At 35.8% G+C, this 18,329-nt stretch overlaps 2 protein-coding genes across 5 annotated transcripts in view; one reads left to right on the top strand and one right to left on the bottom strand.

Annotated features, from left to right (window-relative positions):
- The window catches only part of MTX3 (metaxin 3), a 760,898-nt gene that overhangs the window by 282,654 nt on the left and 459,915 nt on the right, over positions 1-18,329 (top strand). The window lies entirely within an intron of this gene.
- Positions 1-18,329, bottom strand: part of TENT2 (terminal nucleotidyltransferase 2) — a 57,493-nt gene that overhangs the window by 25,816 nt on the left and 13,348 nt on the right. For 2 of the 4 annotated variants that reach the window (XM_036279093.1, XM_036279089.1), the window contains exons 5-10: positions 13,276-13,390; positions 13,095-13,186; positions 11,361-11,439; positions 9,540-9,609; positions 1,390-1,466; positions 860-1,006 (exon numbers count right to left, since the gene is read on the bottom strand). In XM_036279093.1, coding sequence (XP_036134986.1) covers positions 860-1,006; positions 1,390-1,466; positions 9,540-9,609; positions 11,361-11,439; positions 13,095-13,186; positions 13,276-13,390 — 580 coding nt within the window. The remainder of the gene's footprint in view (positions 1-859; positions 1,007-1,389; positions 1,467-9,539; positions 9,610-11,360; positions 11,440-13,094; positions 13,187-13,275; positions 13,391-18,329) is intronic. The other 2 variants (XM_036279090.1, XM_036279092.1) reach the window with 2 other exon arrangements.

The raw sequence follows: 18,329 nt of genomic DNA, 5'->3' as shown, positions 1-18,329 counted from the left end.
GAACTCAAATAGAGTTACTATTTTTTAAATAAAATTAGTGTCCTGTTGTACATGACTTATTGTACCCTAAACACTTTCTTATATCATTAAACATCTGAAAAATCATGATTTTTAGTGGCTGTGTAAATTTCACTTTGGTATATACTATAATTAATTTAATCATCCCCATTTCTAAAAACTTAGATTGTTTCTAATCTTTTACTATTTCAACAAGCACCATAAAGAAAAGCCTTATAAATAAATCCATGTAAGCATCCCTGATTATTACATTACGATAGATTCCTAGAAATGGAACCATTGAATCAAAGGATATGAATGTAAATATTACAACACTGCTTTCTAAACTATGGCAATATCATTAACCAAAACAGATCAGATCCTGGACAACCTGGTAAATAGTCTCTTATTACATCAAGTTTTTCACCCTATCTGCATGCCAGCTCACAGGAAATAAAAGCTTCTTTGACAAACAAGAAAATCATTTAATTCCTATCTCAAGTGAAAAATAAAAAACATTATGAATGGTATGTGAGCTTATTTTTATAGGCCTTCTGAACATTCATCTGTCTCAAGAAAATGGTTCCACAATACAGTGGTGAAAGTTCTTTGAATACCAAAGTGAATATAGAAAACTGTCAAAAAGATAAAAACACAATGAAACTTCTTTTCAATGCTTTCCAGGGTGTAACATTTGCAAAACAATTGTTCAAAGCAACAAAACAGAAAATATGGTCTAATGGATCTTAGAAAGAAAATTTTAAAGCAATGCTATTTGAAGGTAGGGTCAATAGAGAAGACACCATTGTAAAGTTTAACTGCATTTCTGTTTTAAAATTTGGGGAAACTCCATAATACTTACTTTGTAAGTAGTGCAAAACCATCAATACAAGACTATAGCTGTTTAAAGTACCACGACTGGCATCATTTATCTCATGGTGACTTGCCCACTTCTTAATCACCAGTACTAACGGACGAACTCGATTTTCAACTGAAAGTAAAATTAAAACTTAAAAATGGTAAGAAGACATTAGAGTTTCTTTGAACATTTACATCATTTCCCAACTCCATGCCAATAAAAAGACCAACTCCATGCCAGTAAGAAGACCACCATCTCCCTGTGTATTAAACACTGTTCACCATAATGCACCTTATTTCTAAAGCATACCTTAGTTACCTTTATAAAAGCTACTGTTAAAATTCATTTTATTGACCTTTAACTCTGGTAGTATATAATTTTAGTGAAGCAACATATTTTACATATAATAAAACATTACACATAAACACAATTAAAGAGATGCCACTACTTACTACAAATATCTTTATAAAGAAAAAAAGAATTACGAATAAACATAAAAGTTGACAATTATTTGGAAATCAACAAAAACTTACGGTATGCATAAGTTCTGAGAAGGAATGTGTTTCTTATTCCAACTATATTGTTTACATTCAAGTCGAATTCCACACAACTATTAAAAAAGAAATAAAAAACTTTAGCACAAGTACAAATTAAATTACCTCACTAGTAAATAAATTAACATACGTATGTCCAATGATGTAAAAATAGCATGGGGCCAAAGGCCAAAGGCCATATAGTGAAGCACTAAAGAAATAAGAATGAGCCCAGCTGATGTGGCTCAGTGGACTGAGCATCGTCCCATGGACTGAGATGTCCCAGTTGGATTCCCGGTCAGGGCACATGCCTGGGTTTCGGGCTCGGTCCCAGTGGGAGGAGTGCAGGAGGGAGCTGATAGATGTTTGTCTCTCACATAGATGTTTCTATCTCTCTCTCCTTTCCTCTCTCTAAAAAAAAATCAATGAAAAAAAATTTTTTTTTAAAACAGTAAGAAGCGATGGAATGCAAACTCTCTCCTACCACATTAAAAAGAAAGAAGAGCCCTGGCAGGTTTGGCTCAGCAATTAGAGCATCGGCTTCCGGACCAGAGATTCCCGGGTCTGTTCCCGCTAAGGGCACGTACCTTGGTTGCAGTTTATCCCTGGCCCTGGTTGGGGTTGTGTGGGTGGCAACCAATCTATGTGTCTCTCTCACATCGATGTTTCTCTCTCTTCCTCCCTTCTCTCCCTCTCGCTCTATCTAAAGACAAATACAAAAGTCCTCAGGTGAGAATACAAAATAAAAAAAAGAAAGAAGAATAAATATATGCTCAATATATTTAGTGTGCTTTAAAAATATAAAATGGGATTACTGTTGAAAAGATCCGTAATATACTGGTAAGGTTCCAATTATCCTTAACAAAAGAAATTTAAAAGTTTTGCAATCCAATCTTTTCCAGATAAAAAAATTATGTGACCAAAAACATTTCTAGGCAAGTCATTCTACTAAATTACATATTCTCAACTAGTTTGGAATTATAGCATCATTTGATTAAAAAAAAAACAAAAACAGGCCCAGCCAGCGTGGCTCAGTGGACTGAGCATTGTCCTATAGACTGAGAGGTCCCAGTTCGATTCCCAGTCAGGGCACATGCCCAGGTTGCAAGCTTGAAACCCAACTGGGGGAGTGCAGGAGGCAGCCAATCAATGTGTCTCTCTCACACTGAGGTTTCTCTCTCCCCCTCTGTCTCTCTCTAAAAAAAAATCAATAAAAATGTATCTTTTAAAAAAACAGGAATAAAAAGCCAAAAAAAGTATAGGCAAAAAAATGAAAGCTCTGTCTATAAATCATATTACCTCCAAAAAATTGATAAATTATAATTCTGTGCCAAATTCAGCTACTGCTATCTAGGAAAAATTGTAACAGTCGAACACACAATAGAAGAGATACTTCTTTAAAATTAAAGATATGCAATTAACAATTTAAAAAAAGAGGCAGTAATGATAAAACTGACAAAAAATGGCTAAACTCAAAATAAAATAAAAGATTACTTAATGTGTAAGAATTTCCTATGAGGCTTCCAGTGAAGATGGTGGCGTAGGTAAATGCAGTACTCGCCTCCTCGCACAACCACATCAAAATTACAATTAAACTACAAAACACCATTATTCAGAACCATCTAAAATGGCTGAATGGGGGTCCTACAACTAGGGAATTAAAGAAGAAACTACATGAAGACTGGCAGGAGGGGTGGCAATGTGGAAGGAGCTGGTCCTACACCCACCTGTGGCGGATAAAAATCAGGAGTGATATCTTGGGTGCAGAAGTATCCTCTCAGGGACCTCACATTAGGGCCCCCAGCCTGGGTTTCCAATGCCAGGCAGAGAAGTCCCTATAACTTCTGGCTCTAAAAATCAGCAGGGATTGAGGCTGAGGAGAAGTAGGTCTGCTGGAATGCCAGGCAGTTCCTCTCAAAAGGCCCATGCCTTGGACTCTCCCTCAAAGCTCCAGTGCTGGGGCAGCAACTTTAAAAGCACCAGAAACATATGGGAAGGAATGGAATTGTTTGGCATCAGGGCAAGAGCTGGAGGGGCAGCTTTCTTCCAGAGATAAGTGCTAGCAGAGGCCATTGTTTCTTTGATGAGTCCTTCCGAACAGAGCCAGCAGGCAGGTGCCATATTTAAGTCTCCATCAACCTAGCTATCACTATTTGCCCCACCCTGGTGACTACCTGAGGCCCTGTTCCACCCAACTTTCAGGCCCACTCAAGTTGTTTCCAGTGGATTTTCTATATGAATGTTCTATGTTGGCTCATGCTTCAGATTTTCCTAAAATCTCTCAAACAAGTATTATCTGGCCACAGTGTGCCTCATACCTCTTCCTAAGTGGCCCCAGTCCTGGCATTAGCAGGAGCTAACCTTGGTTTACAGCTTGCCCTTGCCTGGGCACCTCCAAGCCCAGCACAAGTAGCAGCCACCTGCAGACTGCTTTACAGATCATGCCAGGTGGCCCCAAGCAGAACACGGGCAGCAGCTGACCTTAGCCTTCACCTCCCTGGAGGCCCCAGAGCCAATGCACCCAGTGGAAAGATTCAGAACACATCACCTACAAAAGCAACACACTAAAGAGATGGACTCAGCAGGCACCAGAGCCCCACTGAAGTAAGTCCTGCTCTGTGGGGTGTGCCCCAGGGCAGCTAATCCTTCATGGTGATGAGAGGTCAGTGTTCTGTGTTCAAAACCAGTCCTTGCAGTAGATAAGCCTGAGGGTAAATCCCACCCATTGACATGCCAACAGCAATCGAGGCTCAACTACAAGAGAAAAGGGTACACAGCCCACATGGGGGGGGGGGCGCAACTCAAGTGCCCTGCTTCAGTGATCAAGGAGGCTGTGCCACTAGACCCTACAAAACACCTACTTTATAAGGCCATTGTACCAAGCCTGGGAGATGTAGCAGCTCTACCTGATACATAAAAACAAACACAGGGAGGCTGCCAAAATGAGGAGATAAAGAAATGTGTCCCAAATGAAAGAATAGTACAAAACTCTAGAAAAAGAATGAAACAAAATGGAGACAAGCAATTTACAAGATGCAGAGTTCAAAACGCTGGTTGTAAGGATGCTCAATGAACTTAAGGGAAGAGTAGATGAACTTAGCTAGAACTTTAACAAAGAGATAAGAAACATAAAAAGCAGAACTAGAAAACATAAAAAAGAACCAGTCAGAAATGCAGACTACATTAACTGAAATGAATACATTACAGGGGCCCTAGTCGGTGTGGTTCAGTTGGTTGGAGCATCATCCGGTACACCAAAAGGTGGCAGGTTCGATTCCCAATCAAGGCACATACTTAACTTGTGGGTTCAATCCCCAGTTGGGATGTGTGTGGAAGGCAACTGATCTATGTTTCTCTCTCACATCAATGTTTCTTTCTCTCTCTCACTCTCTCTCCCTCCTTTCCTTTCTCTAAGATCAATAAAAAACAAACAAACAAAAAACTCTGTTAAAAAATCAAGTCTGTTAAAAAAAAAATAAACACATTACAGGGAATCAACAGAGTAGATGAAGCAGAGGATCAAGTCAGAGATTGGAAGATAAGGAAGCAGAAAACACCCAATCAGAATACTGAAAGAAAAAAATCCCAAATGAGGGTAGTGTAAGGAGCCTCTGGGAAAACTTCAAGCATACCAACATTCACATCATGAAGGTGCCAGAAGGAGAAGAGAAAGAGCAAGAAATTGAAAACCTATTTGAAAAAATGACAGAAAACTTCCCTAACTTGGTGAAGGTAACAGACATACAAGTCCAGGAAGCACAGAGAGGTCCCAAACAAGATGAACCCAAAAAGGCCCACACCAAAAAAGACACATCATAATTAAAATGCCAAAGGTTAAAAACAAAGAGAGAATCTTAAAAGCAGCGAGAGAAAAGCAGTTACTTACCTACAAGGGAGCTCCCATAAGACTGTCAGCTGATTTTTCAACAGAAACTTTGCAGACCAGAAGGGATTGGTAAGAAATATTCAAAGTGATGAAAAGCAAGGACCTACAACCAAGATTACTCTACCCAACAAAGCTATCATTTAGAATCAAAGGATAAAGAGCTTCTCAGACAAGAAAAAGCTAAAGGAGTTCATCACCACCAAACCAGTATTATATCAAATGTTAAAGGGTCTTCTTTAAACAGAAGAAGAAACAAAAAAAGGATAAAAATATGAACAAAATGGCAATAAATACATATCTATCAACAATTGAATCTAAAAAACAAAATAAACAAGAACAGAAACAGACTCATAGATATAGAGAACATTTTGAGGGTTGCCAATTGGGAGGGGAATTGGGGAATAGGTAAAAAAGGTGAAGGGATTAAGAAGTACAAGTTGGTTGTTGTAGAATAGTCATAGGGATGTAGAGTACAGCATAGGGAATATAGTCATAATATTCTGATAAGTATGTATGGTGTCAGATGGGTACAAGTTTTATGGGGATGATCACTTAGTAAGTTATATAATGTCTAATCACTGGGGTGTACACCTGAAACCAATATAATAATGTACCTCAAATATAATTGAAAAAATGTTTTAAATCTAAAAAAATATATATTTTTTAGTTCCAACCTTCTAAAACAAAAGTTTTTCTAAGAAACCACTCCGTAAAATAAAAACTTAACCAATTTACTTTCTATAGCTTTTAATCATAAAACTCAAAATCTACCATTTCAGATTTTCTTGTTTTAGGGAAAGACAGCCTATAATTTTTCAATTATCCATGCACAATGATAAAAACAGATAGTGGTATTAACACTTTAGATATCACATATATATCTGGCTTTGGGAAACATATGGTAACAATGAAGTTATATTATTTAACTGTGTCTGTGTAAATCTAACACTGAAACTAGTTTTCACTCTCTCTATATAACAACAGAGAGTAAAACAGATGGAAACTGGTCTGAAATTAAAAACTTTTCAAAAATATGAATTAAGTGCTTTCAAAATATCCCATAGAACTTGCTTCAACTTCTAGTTCTAAAAATACTAAAGTAATCCGTCATACAGAAAAAAAATTATGCACAAAATGCTTATTCTAACAGGGGAATTGGTAAGTTAATGACAATATATTTACTCAGTGGAATACTGAAACTCATTAAAAATGAAGCCAGAGCCCTGGCCGGTTTGGCTCAGTGGTAGAACGTCGGCCCACGGACCAATGAGTCGCGGGTTCAATTATAGCCAAGGGCATGTACCTTGGTTGCAGTTCGTCCCCAGCCCTGGTCGGGTTATGCAGGAGACAACCAGTCAATGTGTCTCTCTCACGTTGAAGTTTCTCTCTCTCTTCCTTTCTCTCCCTCTCTCTCCCTCCCACTCCTATCTGAAGATAAATAGAATATGGAGTGAGGATTAAAAAAGTAAATAAATAAAGCCAGAAAATATTAAATGATATAAGCTGTGTTCATGATATTTGGTTAAGTAAAAAAATATGGGCTCAACTTTAATTTTCAAAACTTCTGCATTTGTTTGCATAGAAAAGAGACTGCAAAGTTTACATCAAAATGTTGCCCTATCCAGTTTGGCTCAGCAGTTAGAGCACTGGCCCACAGACTGAGGGGTAACAGGTTCAATTCATGGTCAAGGGCACATACAGTCATCCCTCGCCACTTTGTGCTTCGACTTTTTGCGGCTTTACTCTATTGCGGTTTTTTCAAATACTATAGTATACTATATTTGAAAAAAACGCAAAAGAGTGAAGCTGCAAAAGTCGAAGCGCAAACTGGCGAGGGACAACTGTATAAAGAATCCTACTTTGCGGAAATTCATTTATCGCCGTAGAGTCTGGAACTGATTAACCACGATAAACGAGGGCTAACTGTACCTTGGTTGCAGGTTTGATCCCCAGTCCCGGCTAGGGTCATGCAGGAGGCAACCAATTGATGTGTATCTCTCACATCAATGTTTCTGTCTCTCTCTCCTCCTTTCCTCTCAATCTGTCTTTAAGGGAAAAAATCAATAGAAATATATCCTCAGGTGAAGATTTATATATTTATTTATTTACTTTTTAGAGAGAGAGGGAGAGGGAGAGAGAGAGATAGAAACATCAATGAAAGAGAACATCGATCAGTCAGGTGAGGATTAAAAAAAAAGTTAACATCAGTTATATTTGGTTGTTAGAAATAGAGATTTTTTTAATAGTTTGCATAGAGAAAAATTATAAAATGGAGTTTATAAAGAATACTTAAAATTAAAAAGACTATAATAATCTTAAATAGAATAAGAATAGAATTATTTATATCATATATTAAAAAAACAACTACAGTTAGCTAACAGTTCATTTATGTTTAGTTTGTTTTATCTCCCTGTATCTTTGTGTTTTAGACTTTATTTACTTGATAAAATTCAATAAATATTTACAGAGTGAATGGATGTTTTGATGAATGAAGGGGAAGGTTTAAGCCAGGAATATATCTAAAATTTGTTTAAAATATATATATATTCAGTCAATTCTTATTACTCACAGTAGTTATGTTCTATAAAGTCACTGCAAACGCTGAATTAGTGACTACTAAACCATTGCTCCTAGGGGAAATAAAGAGTTATGTTTCTACAAGCCTTTAGTCACATTTGCATCAAATGATCAATATGTAAGTAATTTTTATGTGCATTTCTGTTTAAAGACACCTTATTTTATACATTGTTGGTTCATTAACAGTGAACTCATAGACAAGAGCACTGGAACTCATACCTGAACAAAGCATATCTAACACATGTATTTTCCCCATAAGGAACATCACAGCTTTGTATGCAGAAATACTAGACAGTACTTCAGCACTATGCCAGGGGCCATTTTAAACAGCAAAATCATCCACAAAAAGCACAAAAATGTAGAAAACATGGCATTAACTAGACTGTAAAAAAGTGAGTGTAAGAGCTGAAACAAGAAGGCAGAGTGTCCTATTGTTCAACCTCAGCTGGAAATGTGCACATTGGGCGACACAAAATTTTCCAAACTTGCACATTACAAAGGTCAATGAAAGTGGTAAAAGAATTAATTTAGGGGAAAGGGGATTACAAAATAAATTTCATCAAGTAGAAGAATTTGCAAATATGGAATTCATGAATAATGAAGATCAGCTGTGTATATACTTACACTTAATTTCAATATTACTTTTATAAAACTGGGCTAAAAAAAATCTGATTTATCAGAATCCTATCTATTTTTCAGAAAACAGCAAATCGTATTTTAACCAGGAAAAGAGTCAACACCTAATATTTATATTTCATATTCAGATATTATTTATAAGATTCTAATTCCAATACCCATAAGAAGTTCAGAACCCAGGAATGGAATATATAGATTTATAACAACCCCTTTGATACATTAAATTTCATCAATTAAGATATGTTCTTGACAAGCCTGTGTGGCTCAGTGGTTGAGCACTGACCCATGGACCAAGAGGTTGCGAGTTTGATTCCCAGTCAGGGCACATGCCCAGATTGTAGGCCAAAGCCCCAGTGGAGGGCATGCAGGAGGCAGCCAATCAATGTTTTCTCTCATCAATGTTTCTACCTCTCTCTCTCCCCCCCCCCCCCCCCCCCGCTCTCTAAAATCAAAAAAAAAAAAAAAGATATGTTTTGCCCTGGCCAGTTTGGCTCAGCTGCTAGAACATCAGCCCATGAACTCAAGAGTCTTGGGTATGATTCTGGTCAAGGGCACATACTTCAGTTGCAGTTAGGTCCCCAGCCCTGGCTGGGTTGTGCGGGAGACAACCAGTCAATGTGTTTCTCTCACATCAGTGTTTCTCTTTTTCTCTCTCTCCCTCTCTCACATTCTATCTGAAGATAAATGGAAAAAGTGTCCTCGAGTGAGGATTAAAATTTCTTTTAAAAAAATACGGTCTTAATGCATTCATTAGATTTCCAAAAGGTAAGTGATCATTAAAAAAAACCTGAAATATAAATGTGCACATACTCTTTAAATTGGGTAGTCTCAAACACTCAAAATTTGAAGCAGAATAACTACTTACAGTTAGCCATGAAATATTGCTCAGACTATTTTCAAAAATTATTTCAAAGACCAAATCAAGTGAATTCTAAAAACTAATGAAAATAAGCTATTATGTTATAGAACACATTTCTCAATTATCAACATCAAAAGAATATCTAAAAACTATCTAAAGCAACTGAAAAAAGGGAATTCAGTAATTATTTACCTGACTTTATCCCTGAACTTCACAATTGGCACTTTTGCTCGAATCAGCTGAGGTCTCTCAATGTAGCCAGCTAAAAGAAAAAACATAATGTGAATATTTCTCAAATTCATAGTGTACCAATGTACATTTTTTAAAATAGTATTTTACTAAGCTAAAATCATTTAAGAAAACAGTCTTTGTGAAAGAAAGTAAAAGAAGAACATTATCGAATTCTTCTGATACTAAAATTTCCAATACCATTTATTTACAGGGCTTTATATTAAAGTTATTTTCAGAAATGTGGTCTAATATCCAATAACATTTATAAAGAAGTTCATCAGAGCACTATAAACATGAAAAATATCTAAGCTAGCTGCAGTGAGACAGCTAAATTCTGGTTCAGCGCATGGCAATATGACAGCCATAAAATAATATATAGAGTCTTAATTGTGGAAATGCTTGCAACATGATACATGGGGCAGTGACACATTCAAATAAGTATGACCTCTAAGGGAAGAACACATATCTACATATTTTTTATTCCGTGAAAGTTAAAAAAAATGTTTTTTCTGAGTTGAAAGTAATACATTGTTCATTATAAAAATTTGGGAAAACATAGAAATGTATAAAAAAGAAACTGCAAACTTTTCCAAATGAGCAATTCCCTAAATTTTAACTAAAGAAAAATATAATACCAGATTTAAAAACTAAAAATTTATGTTATAATGCTTTACCACCAAAATCATAAAATATACCATGCTTCAAATAGAATTTATGTGTAAGAATTCAGTAAGGTTTAGTGAAAAATAAGAAGTTAAAATTTTAAGTTCCAAGTACAAGTCCAAAAACCAACTATATACTCCTACAAGTTACTAAATCCACGGACACCAGTCTCCTTAAATATTAAAAGCCAGAAAAAAAGAAGAAGAAAAAAAAAGACAGCTTTCATTTGAGTTAGGTAATCTATAAGGTCCCATCCATATTTAATATTTATAATTCTAATACTGGCTATTAAAAATTGACTTAAGGTATGAATTACTCCTTTATTTCATAGATCTGAAAACTTAACTCTACTAAAATAAATCACTTGATTTATTTCTTTCCTATAACAGATTAGGTTGTTCAACTAACTTTTTACTTGACTGACTTTTCCACCTAAAAATCTGACACAGAAGGAATATCTATCTGTTAAATAAATGCAAAAATGTCTTTCCAACATCACACAGTGTGACGTCGTCAACTGTCCACAATATTCTGTGGAAGGTTAAAATAAATTATTTGAGATGGCTTAACATGTGGATTAAAATCTGCTTAGCTTATTCAAAGAATAAAATCTTATTAAAAAATTGCCTAAGTCAACAATTTTGCTTTCTGTTGGAGTAATTCATTTGGGCTTCATGTTCAGTGATCATATTTTTAAAATTTGATGTCATAAATTGATGTCATTACAAAACAGGTGAAATTCTCTCTCCCTCGCCTGAGTAAGACTTTATCTGTATCATTATTTTGGCTTTTTACAGATACTTTGCAATACTGCCATTTATATTCATGCTTTAGCTTCCCTAACAGTCTATAATCTTTTGAGAAAAAGAACTGAAGCTTATATATCTGAGTTCTCCACTGCATTCAGTGTGGTATCTTGCAAGTTAACTCAAAAAAGAATTGTTGAATAAATGGTTACTCTTCTTACTCAAAACTTAAAGGAATTTATTTGGAAGAAAGGATCCACATAATACCTATCCTGACCAGAAAATAAACAATTCTTAACAGAAAATAAAATGAGAGAAACATTTTAAATAGTTATGTCAGATGACATATGAACTTGAGGCATATCAGACTTACAAAGTCTAGTACAGAAGTGTTTATGGACTAAGGTGAGTATATGCCGTGCTTCAGTCTTCTGATTTACCTGAAAAAAACACTGAAAAGTTAACAATAAAGTGTTTTTTCATTATCTTTCTAAACTTAGTGTTTTATTTTCTTAATGTATCTCAACAAAGAGAAAACATAAAGTATACTTTTCTTTTGAGTTACTTTTCAATATACACTAAACTGCATTATAGGAGAAGCCCACCTTTATGTTATCTTTCACATCAACATTTCTAAATCAATTCCTGATTTTAAACCTAAAGCACGATTTTAAAAGAAATATTGAAAAAGCCATATATGTCATATTTTCCTTTAGGATAAATGTACAAAACAGCAATGTTCTCCAAGAAAAGTAAACAGAATTTTAACTTTCTATATAACATGTTTTATTTCCCCATCTAGATTATTAGTTGCTTAATCTATGGTGTCTCAGTATAAGTTGTGACAACATGATTTAGACATATGAATAAGACTGAAAGGTTAGTGGGATGTGCCTGAATATAGTATAATTACATGAGACAAAGTATTAATTAAAATTCTAGTATTCTCCACTATATTTATTATTTCTGAGTTGTTGTTTTTTTAAACTCTCCTTTGTATGATTTCAAAGTCTAGTAAAATAGTTTCTTCCCTGAAATAAATCTCTTTCTGATTTGCAGTAACTAGAAGCCAATTTTGTTAGTGGAATAGGAATAATAAAAATATATATTACAATTCAATAGATTTTTCTTGTATTTTTAAAGAGGTGGACTATAAAAAGGCCTTTTAAAATTATACTGAAATTAATTTAATCTTTGGTAATTCAGAAAAGACCTCACTATATTAAAGAGGCTGCTTCAGGTCAGCAATTACTATGGTATGAAGGATACACAAGAGTATCGGTTCAAAGGAAATTCAAAAAAATGTAAGACTAAATAACAAAATTTAATAAAAAGAAAAAGAAACAAAGCCAAAATATCAGAATATATCATATCACAATAGCCTTATTTTAAATTTCGGTGAAATCACTCTCTTTATATTCCCAAAATAAGAACTCCAAACCCCATAGCATTTTCAACAGGGTAAAAAAATAGAGATTAAAAATAGAATCACTGAAAATTCAAATGGAAAGGAAATGTATCAAGAAGATAATGTTGACACATGCTCCTCTTCTTTGCCCCATCCTAGGTAACATATCTAACCCAATAATGATTCAAAATAGAGGTAGAACATTTTTTGTTGTTGTTAATCCTCACCCACTGAATTTTAAGATAGAGTGGAAGGAAAGGAGGGAGGGAGGGAGATAGGAAGAGAGAGAGAAACATCGATGTGAGAGAGACACATTGATTGGCTGCCTCCTGCACGACCCCAACCAGGGCCAGGAATCAAACCTGCAACCCAGGCATGTGCCCTTGACCAGGAATCGAACCCAAGACTCTTCTGTCCATGGGCCGATGCTCTAACCACTGAACAAAATTGGGCAGGGCGAGGCAGAGCTCTTTAAAAACACAGTGAAGCCATCTCACTTTAACAACTTAAAATTAAATTAATGCTAAAATTCCTGTTATACTTATTGTATAAACACCTCAAAAGAAAAGAAGTATTTCCTGGCTTTCCTTGAATTACTATAAACAAAGAATCCAAAGAAGTAATTAAAACATAAGTTATTTTCCTCAATGACTTTTATATAAAATGTCTTAACATGAGAATAAATGTTTCATTACTTACTGGTTCCTCTTTAACAACTAGACATAAATCACCATCACTGCTCCGGGTACCAAATCCATTTAAAGAGGACCCAACCAAAAAAAGTCTGCTTTCTACAGAAACAGAAGAGAATTATAAGGTATATTTATAATTTAAAACAAAAATTCATATACATAATGACATGAGAAACAGGGAAACATACGTGGAAATAATAGCTGAATTTCTCTCTGCAGTTGTGTTCGACAGAGTTCTTTCTTCTTTAAATCACTTACTTGCTGCTGACATGCTTCAAATAACTCCAGTATCTGCTGACTCAACTTGAATCCACCAAAAAAAAATTTGTTCAGAAATGTAAAAGTGAGAAGTGTAAAACAATACTACCAACAGTACTTTTAAAATGAACACATATTTTCTCCTTAACACTTTCCAGTCAAAACTACTGTTACCCAAGTAATAATAGTTACTTAGTAACTGAAATAATTACTTTTATAAATTAAAGTATTACTCACAAGTCACAGAAAAGCATAGTCACAGATAATTCATAATTAAGTATAATCCATGGGTCAGCTGACTCCAACCTTTCACTGCTAACTGTTTTTGGATGGCACATGAGCTAAGAATGTTTCTTCTATTTTTAAAGGGTTATAAAAACATACAAATAAATGGATGTGACAAAAACCATATATAAGCATCAAAGTCTAAAGGGACCATCTGTCCCTTTAAATAAGAAGTTTGCCCAAACCCTGGTATTCATACCAAAAATAGCAAATGCAACAGATTTTACAAGAAAAGTCCCCGGTTGTCTATGTGCATGCAAACCACCCTCTTCCCCATTCTTACAAGTATGTCCTAAGCCCTGACCCATTGTTGCTATATACAGACAGATCTCCCTTTTTATCTACCTATCTGGTTCATACTTTCCCCTCCAATCCAACTGCTTCCATCACCATAGATGATTTCCATATCTATTATAAGCTACATACCACAACATACTCCCACCATTTCTTTCTTTCTTTTTTTTTTATCCTCACCCGAGGACATTTTTCCATTTTTTGTTCAGACAAAGCAGGAGGAAAAGAGAGGAAGAGAGAGAGAGAGAGAGAAACATCGACGTGAAAGGGACACATCGAGTGGCTGCCACCCACACAATCAATCAGGGCCGGGGACAAACTGCAACTGAGGTACGCGCCCTTAGCGGAAACCAAACCCGGGTCTCTCTGGACCGCAGGCCGACGCTCTAACTGCTGAGCCAAACCGCCAGGGCCATACTCCCACCATTTCTGAACTTCTTTGTATTCCCATTTTTCATCAGCATTACATTCCCATAATCCCCATACATGGTTTTTGCAATACAACAGAACTTCTCTGGCTATAAAATTTAAATTCCAATATACTATCTTGGCTTCAATCTCTTGTCCAATTCTTACTTTCTTACTCCTCTCAGACCTGAATTTCCTTGAATCCTCCCTTTCTTCCCAACCTATCAGCACCTGAAGAGCACGATTTCTGTCCCTATCCAACATATACCTCATAATGCATTCCTTGAGCTACTCTTTTATCATGCCTTAACAATATTAGCCCCTTGTTATGATCTAACACCTGTCCTGCAAAATCTTAATCTTAGGTCAATACAAACAACCACCTTCTCTGCTCTTATATCTGAATTGCTAAGAGATGAAACTGAAAAAAAAAATTGATAATCATAAAATAGGCATCTTTTAAATTTGTAGTTTAAGGACTACTGTAAGGTTGGCCCTTAGCATCACTCAGCAATTACTTCAATGTCTCTGGATAGATATTGTTCTTATTTTTCATCACCATTCCAAAATCTTTCCTCTTCTCCTCAAGCCCCTTACATTTATCTCTCTTTTTTAGCAGATAACTTCATATTACAGTTTACTAAGAAAATTAAGGATACCAGATATAGCGTCCTATCCGTAAATTAACAAGTCTGAAAGAAATGTCATCTCTTTACCTCTCCTATCAAATACTGTCAGACAAATGGTTCCTCTTCCCCTATTCAAAGCTAATCCCTCCACTAATACTTCTGTATCCAAGCCTTACAGTCACCTCCAGGACACAAATACAGTACCACTATCAGTTTTTCAATCTCTCTTTCATTTTCAACCTCTCTCTCTAGGACTTCCCCAGAGTCCATTGCAAGGCACAAGTCTTTCCCATCGTTTCAAACATGTTCTTTTATCATGTTTAGAATATTAATTTTAAGAAAGCAGAGGTAGATCTGGGCAATTTGGCAATGAAAGAGACATAATTTTTTTTTTTAATCCTCACCCAAGGACATTTTTGCATTCATCTTCAGATAGAGTGGGAGGGAGAGTGGGAGGAAGAGAGAAAGAGAAACATCAATGTGAGAGAGACACATCAAGTGGTTGCCACCCACATGACCCCAACCGGGGCCGGGGACAAACTGCAACCAAAGTATGTGTCCTTAGCAGGAACCAAACCCGGGTCTCTCTGGTCAACCAACGCTCTAACCTCTAAGACAAGCTGGCCATGGCAAGAGACATAATTTTTAATAGCCCTCTAAAAAGACAGCAACTAGAGAAGAAAGCAAACAGATCAAACCAAAACAAAACATGGTCAACAAATTATAACACAATTAACTGACTGTGTTTCACTCATGAACCCCAAAATACGAGCAGTTGAGACCAAACACCAACTGCAACAAGACCCACATGGTATCAGAAATATTAACAGGAAGAAGAGGAAAGGGATTTTAGACAGCCCTAAAACTAGAACATTGAAAATCAAATTGCCTATAGGTACTATTTCCCATCCCCTTCCTCAAATAGAAGGGACAGCAACCAAAACTGAGAGTGAGTTTCATAGGCTACAACCCACAGGTAAATGTAAGAGGATCACAGAAAGATCCGAAACCTCAAAATCAAGTTGTGTCCTTCAGTACACCAAGCAGAAACTGCCAGGAGGAGAAATCTAAACTAAGCAGTACAGAGCCATTAGGGGCAAAGAAAACAAGGTCTAGAACAAGAATGATTCTGAATCCCAGGGGACACTTAAGAATGTCTGGAAACATTTTTGCTTATCATAATTGGAAAGGAGGAGGGCACCACAAGGCGGTAACTGGCATGTAGAAGATAGAAGCCAAGATCTAAACATCCTACAATGCACAGGATAACCCCCACAGCAAATATGATCTGACCCAAAGTGCCAATATTGAAGAGGATGAAAAGCCCTGTCTAGATCAAAGTAGGGAAGAAGAAACCAAGGTCTCAGAAAGTATATTTGTGGATACTACATACAACAGAGAAGGATGCCTGGAGTTACAACCTAGGAAAACCAGCCCTAGTCTGCCCAACACTCTTCATCTTAAAGTAGCACAGGTAAAGCCATCTCACTTAAGCTCAAATAAGGGAAAAGAACTGGAATCTCTCAGAAAGACAGGTGAGAATGGTTGAGGAACAGAAAAAAATTATTTGAAGAAATAATGCCTAAAAAAGATTCTAGTCATTACTATACAAAGTTTTTATAAGAAAAATGAGAATAAAGAGAGTAACATTCCTATAGATAATAAAGCACACCAGAAAGATATACCCACAAAACCAATAAAACTGTTAACATATCAAACCAAGGCTTTTTCTTTCATGCTCTAATTTTCTAAAAAGATAACTAACTATAAAGCATATATACTAGTACTAGCAAAAAAATAATTAAAAATTTACATTTAAAAAATTATCAGTAGCAGCAAAAATATGAAATATTTAGAACTATAATTACCTAAAGATGTATAAGACCTATTCAGTGAAAATTACTGAATACTGAAGAGGAAAATTAAACATCTAGAGAGACAGATCATGTTAAATGGATCAGAAGACTATTATTGTCAATTCTCCTGAAATTGATCTATAGAGCCAAAGCAATAAAAAATTTAAAATAAACTTTAAAAAAATTGTTTTTAATCAAAAGCCCAGCATGCTTGTTTCTAGAAATTGAGAGAATAGTTTTAAATATTATTTGGAAAGGCAAAATACAAAGAATAGTCAAGAAAACAAAAGAGTTGGAAAATGTATAGCTATGTAAGCAAGACAGCATGGCATTGGCAAAAGGACAAACACAAAAACAATACAAAATACAGAAATAGTTATGAATGAAATGACACAATAACTGGAATTCGCTTCAGACTAATGATAGAAGGAGGTATACATGAAATAACATCGGGGGTACGTTGGTAATTATTAAAGCTTAGTGATAATAGTATACGTATTGTATTTTGTATATATTTAATATTTTCCATAATAAAAAGCTAAAAAAAGGGGGCATCAAAGTGTATAAAAGATTTGATAGCGCCCTGGCCGGTTTGGCTCATTAGAGCGTCGGCCTGCAGTCCAGAGAGACTGGGGTTCGGTTCCCGCTAAGGGCGTGTACCTCGGTTGCAGTTTTGTCCCCAGCTCTGGTTGGTAGAGCGGGAGGCAGCCACTCGATGTGTCCCTTTCACGTCGATGTTTCTCTCTCTCTCTCTCCCTCCCACTCTGTCTGAACAAAAAATGGAAAAATGTCCTCGGGTGAGGATTAAAAAAAAGATTTGATAGCCCTGGCTGGTTTGGCTCAGCAGTCAAGAGTGTTGGCCTGCGGACCAGAGAGACCCAGGTTTGGTTCCCGCTAAGGGCACATACCTCAGCTGCAGTTTGTCCCCAGCCCTGCCTGAAGTCGTGTAGGTGGCAACCAGTCAATGTGTCTCTCTCACATCGATGTTTCTCTCTCTCTCTCTTCCCACTTCTCTCCCTCCTGCTCTATCTGAAGATAAATGCAAAAATGTCCTCAGGTGAGGATAAAAAAACATTCTTTAAATAAAAATAAAATAAATAAAAGATTTGATAAAGATTTCCAGTATAAGTGGTTAATATAAAATTTTAAATGACACTCAAATGATTAAGTTCTTTTCACCCAGAGCAGGGTGGGAAAACTATGGCCTGTAGGCAAACACTGCTTCTAGCCTGTTTCATAGGGCCAGTAAGCTAAAATAATTTTTATATTTTTAAGCACTGTTTAAAGTAAAGAAAAATATGTGACAAAAGCCCCATGCAGCATATTTAAAATATTATCAGGCACTTTATAAAAAGAAATAAAATCACTATATCAAAGAGATATTCTACACTCTCTGCATTATTCAGAGTAGCCAAGACATAGAAACAACCTAAATGTGCACTGATGGATGAATGGATAAAAAAAATGTGGTATGTGTACTTATATTATAAAATATTATTTGGTCTTAAAAAG

Source organism: Molossus molossus, unplaced genomic scaffold (assembly GCF_014108415.1).
Source record: "Molossus molossus isolate mMolMol1 unplaced genomic scaffold, mMolMol1.p scaffold_m16_p_3, whole genome shotgun sequence".
Classification (NCBI taxonomy): Eukaryota; Metazoa; Chordata; class Mammalia; order Chiroptera; family Molossidae; genus Molossus; species Molossus molossus.
This window is presented reverse-complemented; position numbering and strand designations above follow the sequence as displayed.